The 7,467-nt window shown below is 40.0% G+C and overlaps 1 protein-coding gene across 5 annotated transcripts in view; it reads right to left on the reverse strand.

Annotated features, from left to right (window-relative positions):
• TTK (TTK protein kinase) overlaps positions 1-6,295 on the reverse strand; it is a 48,759-nt gene extending 42,464 nt beyond the window's left edge. Inside the window, exons 1-4 of one of the 5 annotated variants that reach the window (XM_021092069.1) lie at positions 6,208-6,295; positions 4,891-5,031; positions 1,813-2,035; positions 1,353-1,459 (exon numbers count right to left, since the gene is read on the reverse strand). In XM_021092069.1, the coding sequence (XP_020947728.1) occupies positions 1,353-1,459; positions 1,813-2,035; positions 4,891-5,029 (469 nt within the window). In that variant the 5' untranslated portion in view covers positions 5,030-5,031; positions 6,208-6,295. Of the gene's footprint in view, positions 1-1,352; positions 1,460-1,812; positions 2,036-4,890; positions 5,032-6,034 lie in introns of all 5 variants that reach the window. The other 4 variants (XM_021092051.1, XM_021092055.1, XM_021092077.1 and 1 more) reach the window with 4 other exon arrangements.

A 7,467-nucleotide genomic window follows, 5' to 3' on the forward strand; every position in this document is an offset into this window, starting at 1 on the left:
TGCAAACTCACTAAATACATTTAGTCTAGAATTTCAGTTATAAATATTAAATGCATATATGTTTGTTATGAAATGCGTCATCAGCATCTATGGGAGCCACTGAGTTATGCGCCATGCTTGGCACTTGAGGTATAAGAATGATTAAAGGAGTTTATAAATTTTAAGAATATAAACATATTTGATAGTGGTTAAATCTACATTTATTCAGAGTAGTGGTATTTCATGTATTGAGCATTTCAGGATAGCCAAAGAAGAGAGAAAAACCTAGACAGGAACTAGTAATTATAAAGATTACTAACGTCATAGACTCCTTTGAGAATCTGATAAAAACTATGGAAATGTCTTCAACACCTACAAAAATACACATACACAACAAAAGCACAAAGGACTTGAGGGATTTTGTGTATTTCCTGAAAGCCTATTCATCAATCTTGTTCAAAACAGTCACAATTTTGATCTGGAGGTTTGACTATATCACAGTGGTACCAATATTGTTTCCTTTTTTTTTTTTTTACAAATAATTTGAGATTTTCAAAATTTGTGTTCTAAAGCTATCAAGTTTGTAGTTGCTGTTGAAGCTATCATACCTCAAAATTTTTTTTTTTTTTGTCTTTTTGCCATTTCTTGGGCCGCTCCTGCAGCATATGGAGGTTCCCAGGCTAGGGGTCGAATCGGAGCTGTAGCTGCCAGCCTACACCAGAGCCATAGCAACGCAGGATCCTAGCCGCGTCTGCAACCTACACCACAGTTCACAGCAACGCTGGATCGTTAACCCACTGAGCAAGGGCAGGGATCAAACCTGCAACCTCATGGTTCCTAGTTAGATTCATTAACCACTGAGCCACAACGGGAACTCCTCGAATATTTTTAAAAGTAGAATGAAGGCAAGATAAGAGGGTTTTAAGATTGCCCTTGTTCTATCCAAAGTACAGACTATGAAGAACCAAGTGAGCAAGAAATAAAATCTTCTATAGCAGTTTACTTTTTTAATTAAAAAAGAACTACGAATTAATGCTACAATTATATTTGGTGCTATGACATTCTAGCACATGAAGAACTTAGATCCAAGTTCTAGCTTAAATATCTTATATACTTCATCCCACAAATACTCAGTAAGGAAGCCACTTTCCTTTAGGTGTTTCTTGAATCTAATTTTCCTGGATTACTCCTTTCAAATGGAAGGGCTAACAGCCTCTACATGTACACCTTCTTCCCCCGTATTCTCATCTGATCAACTTTCATGCCTTTGGCCTCATACTTCTACTTCATACTCGTGATTTAATATTCAAATCTAAGTTATAGCAGGAAGTTATCTCTTACTTCAAGTTTGGACTTGACATTTTCCAGATTACCTTGTGAGAGCTCAAACTGTGCAAAAGATATATGCACAAAAGCAAACTTCTTGCAGTTTGCTCTGGCCATCTGAAAGTAGTCACGTGCATCATCTGGCTCTTGAATCCTGAAACAAAGAGTTCAGAGTCAAATTTTAGGAAAAAGGACATAGTTGCCTAAGTTTGATAACTCCTCACTCTATTTTTCAAAAGACACAGGACATTGGAGGGGTTTTTGCATGTAAAATTAAAGTTAATTTTTAAAATCTTCTTAGGGAGAGTCTAGAGTATGTAAATTTTACAGAAATTTGTGTACAGCAAAGGTTTACATTATTTCTTTATTATAAACAAAAGGAGTTGGTGAAAAAACAGTAATTTCCTTACAAGCAATCCTGAACATGTTTTCATTTTACTCTTTGGTGATGTAGTTATGGGTTATGTAACAGAGTTAGCCAAATGCAGTTAAAATGCTAATACTTACGCTTTTAGTTCAGCAAATCTCACTTGAATTCTAGCAAAACTCTCATTCTGGCCGTATTTATCTGGAGGAAGTGCTTCAATTGCTTGATTGTAACGGCCAATCAATTTATTTAAAAGGGCATCATTTAAAGGGACACTGTTTTTCTCTAGTTTGAGCAATAAATTCAACCAGTCCTCTGGATTGTTTGCCATCATCATCATTTGGTTAACAGTTCCTGAGTTATCTGAACGAGAGACAAAATATACCACAACAGAAGAAGGACACAAAACAAATGTCAAATTGCACTTTTCTTTCAAATTATAGTTAATCTTTTACATTCTCAGCATGAACATACACAAACCCCTTCAAATATTTAACAATTCATGTAAATATATAAGCAACTTATTTACATATATATATAACATATATATTACATTATATATATATGTATGTGTTATACACACACACACATATATATATACATAGTTAATGAGGGTCTGTTTTACTACAAAAAGCTGTATCTTTCTACGGAAAGAAAAAGAAGTAAATGTTTATTAAAAAAAATATATGCAGTCTAAGAAAATGGTACACTGTAGCAATAAAATTCTATTTTAGCATCCTAACAATCTAAAGAAAATCCAAGCCTCTCCCACCACCTCAGTATCAACTTTCTCGGAAAATTCATCAATTACTTATTCACTAAAAATTTAGAAACTTATTGTCCCAGCCTAACATAACCTTCTTTACAACCTTATCTATCCAGCATTATCTCCATATACCTCAAACTGACTTTTAAACCAATCGAACAAAACCAGTTTACAAAAGATAAGCAACTGATGTGCTCATTTTTTCTCCTTCCAAGTTACCCACATTCCTCCACAATTTTCATCTTGTAATTTATTTTTAACTTTCTTTCATGTTAACAGTTTTGGGTGTTGATATATATATACTTCACCCATAGCATGCAGATGCCAAGGGCAAGAGATCAAACCCATGCCACAGCAGTGACCTGAGCCACTGTGATGACAATGCTGGATACTTACCCAACTGAGCCCCTAGGGCACTCCAACAGTTTTTAAAACTAAGACAATATGAATTAATGTCACTGTCCCCTTCAGGATATTTTAGTCACTACTAAACATTATTAAATTCAGATTTCTCAGAGAAATTATCAGTAACCTTCAACAAGGGCTAAATATTTGCTTTTTCACAGTTACTGTTTCTACTTTTTACAGAAACATAACAAATTCATAACTTTGCCTTAACTCTTATATTTAACCTGGTCTGATCTTAACTTCATTTTCCAGTTATACCTTCCACTGCTTTCCGATCAAATTAGTCTTCAAGGTGTCTAAAAAAGTCTTTGCAGATGTATTCCTCAAGCTCCATTCTCTCTCTATTCAAAATTTAAAGCATCCTGTCTTTATTGTGTTAGTATTCATTTGATGCCAAGTGTATATTAGAGTGTAGCATAGTGGATACACAAAATTTTTCTCATCTAGAAACCATAGTTTTAATCTTCCTCAGTATTATAACATCTTACAGCCCTTTATTTATTTATTTTGTCTTTTTAGGGCTGCACCGGAGGCATATGGAGGCACCAGAGGCTGCCGGCCTACCCCACAGCTACAGCAACGCCAGATCTGAGGCATGTCTCCAACCTACTCTACAGGTCACAGCAACACTGGATCCTTAACCCACTGAACAAGGCCAGGGATCGAACTTGTGTCCTCATGGATACTAGTCAGATTCGCTTCTGCTGAGCCACAATGGGAACTCCCCCAATTATCAATATATATTAGGCATTCACAATTTTGAGCAAGCTGAAGATTTTAATTAAGGACTCGCTTACCTTGGTGTACAAGCTTTATTAGCACTTTTAATACACATACTTTAAAAATTAAATACACATTTTATTTTGTATGTACATAATTTGTTTTAAATAATACACAAAATAAAGTATGGTGATAGAATATCACCATATTAAGAATTTGCTTAACATCAAAATGATCAGTTTCTAAGTTGTTTCAAGTGGTATGACCTGCCATCACGACTAGTTACAAGTTCTTCCATTCCTTTTCAATCCCTCATCCATTTAATGGCTAGTATAGATACAACTTATCCAAAGGTCACTTTTCTAAAAAACCTCAACAATCTAAATCATAGTAAAGAATTCAGTAGGGGGGGCCTTGGTGGGGGGTAGAATTCATCTTCTGAGCTAATACTTTTCATAAAACTAGGGCATTAAACTTTGGACATTTTTACTCCATAATTCAATAAATATTTAAGTACCCACTACTTGCCAGGCACCACTCTCAGCTCTGCAGCTACAACACAACAGATAAAAACCATACTCTCATGGAGCTCACATTCTAGTGGAGGAGACAGTGAACACATGAATAAATGAGATAGAAGGTGATTGGTGTCATGAGCAAAGTAATACAGGGAGGGAAACGGGAGGCACAAACCCAAGCCAGAAGGCTGCTGTTTTAACTAGGTGTGTTAGGGAAAGCCTCGCAGCGATGACGTGTGAACAAAGACTTGGACGAGGTAACATGGGCAGATAGCTGGGGAGCAAAGCTCAAGGCAGAGAGCAAGAGCAAAGGCACTGGGACAGGAGCTGGTCCAGCATAGGGGAGACACAGCAGGGAAGCCACTGTAGCTGGAACAGAGTGAGGAAGGGAGGACAGGGAAAAAAGGCCAGAGGAGTAACAGGAAGATTCTTCAAACCAAACATTGAGTGTTTAAATTTGTCATTTTATTAAGACTGGTGAGGCTTTCTCAGTTTGCAGTAAAAAAAGGAATGGGAAAAATGGCACACCTGTTAATGGTAAGTATTCAGCAGAAATGATAGTTGAAATTAACTCAGTGTAATGCAAGAGTTAAGAAAATCTGCCTCTGAGCACACTGTAATAAAAATTGTTAGGGTTCTTTTTAAGAAAGCAGGGAATTGTGGAAATATTTCCACACAAAAGGTTAAAACATAAAATGTTTGTGCCCTAATTGGTAAGCATCAATCACTGAGAAAATTACATTATGTGAACACCCAGAAGTTAACATTTCCTTCATCTCCAAGAGCACTCAAAAAAGGGAACTTACCTGTAGTATCAGCAGAGACTTTATTCAAGCTTAGCTCATCAGTAAGGTCTTCATTTTTAAATTTATTTTTTATATCTCTCACTTTGTTCATTATGGAATCAATTGTCAATTCTCTGCCACCTAAATCCTCAGCCTCCATTGCTAAGGAAAAAAAAAAAATTTATAATACCTTTTTAAAATAGCATTAAAGAAAAAAGATGTTGCAACTAGCCTTTTAGAACCCAGGAGATAAAAGCATTAGCTATATGAACACATCTCAACATGGATGTTATTAGGGTGGTATTCATGAAACTATGTGCACAAAAACAAGAGCATGTCTTTGTACTCTGTCCAGCAAGGTTTCCAACAGGTAAGTACATCTTTTATTCCCAACATTACTTCTATAAAGGCATTGCACAATTCAAAAGTTGCTGATCCCTTTCAAACTTCCCATTTTTCTTGTACGTTTTCCTTTCACTCTTTCTCCAGTATTATTTTCTCACGACCATCTGTAAATTCAGTGGTTTTTAAAAAATGTAATGGTATATTTGCTTGGATTCTGGTAGTTACATACAGGCATAAAAAATCTTTTTGGTAATATAACCATTCTTTTATTAACCTGCTTTATGTCAGTAAACATGCATATTGCAAGTGCTTTCAAGGCAGAATACTACATCACAGCCCTTTATATTGATAAATGGGATAGCAGCAAGCTTCTTTTTGCACATATTTGGCAGAAACATTATTTGCTATCTTAATCATCCTAATAACCATGAATCTAGTACTGAGCACTTGCAGGTCTGCAGGGTGTTGATGTTTGGTCAACAAAGTGTCCCAGCTTTTCTTCCTGTCACTCTCTGTGATTCTCAAATATCAACGTCGCCCTTGGTCTCAAGTATAACAATGAAAAGGGGCGATAAGGTGAAGTCAGGTTCGAAAGGTAACTGTCAGAACCATGGCCACCACCTCCTTCTCTCCCAGTGCTAAAACGCCAGACAAGAGGGAGTCTCCCCAGATGCCCTGCCAGGTCATCTTCCCAGCCAAGTCCACACCCACCTCTCGCTTCTGGGTTCTCTGAAATCTCCGGTACAACCCGCTCCTCCCCCCTAGCCCAGCCCGTTGAGCCGCACCCCGCGTCCTCTGCTAGGCTCTCAGCCCTTCCCACCTCGCTCCCACTGCTCACCGACTCGCGCGGCGGGGCTAAAAGCCCACACAGCAGCCGCCGCCGTCCCTCCCGGCCCTGGCGAGGTAGGACTCTCCTCCAGGAAGCGGAGTTTGGAAGAAAAGATGGAATCCCCTTCCCTCTCCGCAAACACATTTGAATTTCCCCGCCGCTACCTCCGCAGCCGCCTACTGGTCAGTCCCAGTCACGTGGAAGCGTCTTCCGCGATTGGCTCGAGTGCGCGAGCACTGGCCCGTGGGTCTTCCGCTCTGATTCCACCCTTGCCGTGCCGGGGTCTTGCACCCGGGTGCTGAGTATCGGCGGGCGTTCCCGGGGCGCCAGTAGGCCGGCTCTCCTGCACCTTCCCATTTAGCCGGGCCCGGGAGCCCCAAGAAGTATGGCTCCCAGGCAGATATACCCACTGAGAGGAAAATAAGAGCGCCGCCGCTGCTCCCAGCATCAGCACCTAACAGATAACTTGTGAGTGGGCCTTTCCCCGCCACCGCCACCTCACTCCTCAGTCCTTCAGGCTCCTCACTGCCCGGCTTAGGGAGGTTGTGGCAAGGAAGCATCGTTCACAGTGCCTTCAGCCTTGCCGCCAGCTCAAGACTCCCAGTGCTTTTTGTCCTTGAGCTTTCACTTGTGCCCTTCCACTACCCTTAAGTGATTCTTTGCTTTGTCTTCCAGCCGAGGCCCTCCCCTTTGTTAGAATTCTGCGCAGAACTCAGGCGCATCAAGATTGCTCTACCAGAGCTCACCTATCAGCTTCCCCTCCTCCAAACCTGTCCCACTTTATAGCTCAAGTGCCCTCAGGGAAAGGTCACCTCCCTTGTAAGCTAGGCAAGGGCGAGGCTCTGCTTGTTAAGTGGCTTTGTGGTCTAAGGCAGTGCTTTCTCTGCATCTGTGAAAGGGGATGCCTGTTGTACCAGCATGTTGACATATGCTTGATGGTAGGACACGGTGGTTGGTTTTGGTTTCTGTAGGAAACTAACTGCAGCTGTCACTTGTTAAAGACAAGGCTGGCCTTTGAACCCTGCATTCCCAGCTCTGACTAGCCACCAGCCAGCCTGAAAGCCCTACCTCGCCTCATACATCTTTCCTTACCTTTTGGCTCTGTATTTTCACTTCAGCAGAGCCAAATGATTTGCTAGACTTGGTTGGCTAGTCAGTACATTTGCATCGTTGGGTCTAACACTGGTTTTTAGTTGGAGGAATTTACTATTCCACCATTTCTCATTGATCTCTTTGGGGCCTAATCTCAAAACTTGCATTTCTTGAAAGTATTGCTGCTGACACTTCTTTCTGCACCCTTTTGGTGATCTCCTCCAGTCTTACAGTTTAAAATACCATCCATATGTTAATGACTTGCAAATGTGTAAATCCATCAGAACTCTCTCTCCTAAACTCCAGACTCATATATCCATTGCCTGCTTAAC

The sequence above is a fragment of the Sus scrofa genome, chromosome 1 (assembly GCF_000003025.6).
Source record: "Sus scrofa isolate TJ Tabasco breed Duroc chromosome 1, Sscrofa11.1, whole genome shotgun sequence".
NCBI lineage: Eukaryota > Metazoa > Chordata > Mammalia > Artiodactyla > Suidae > Sus > Sus scrofa.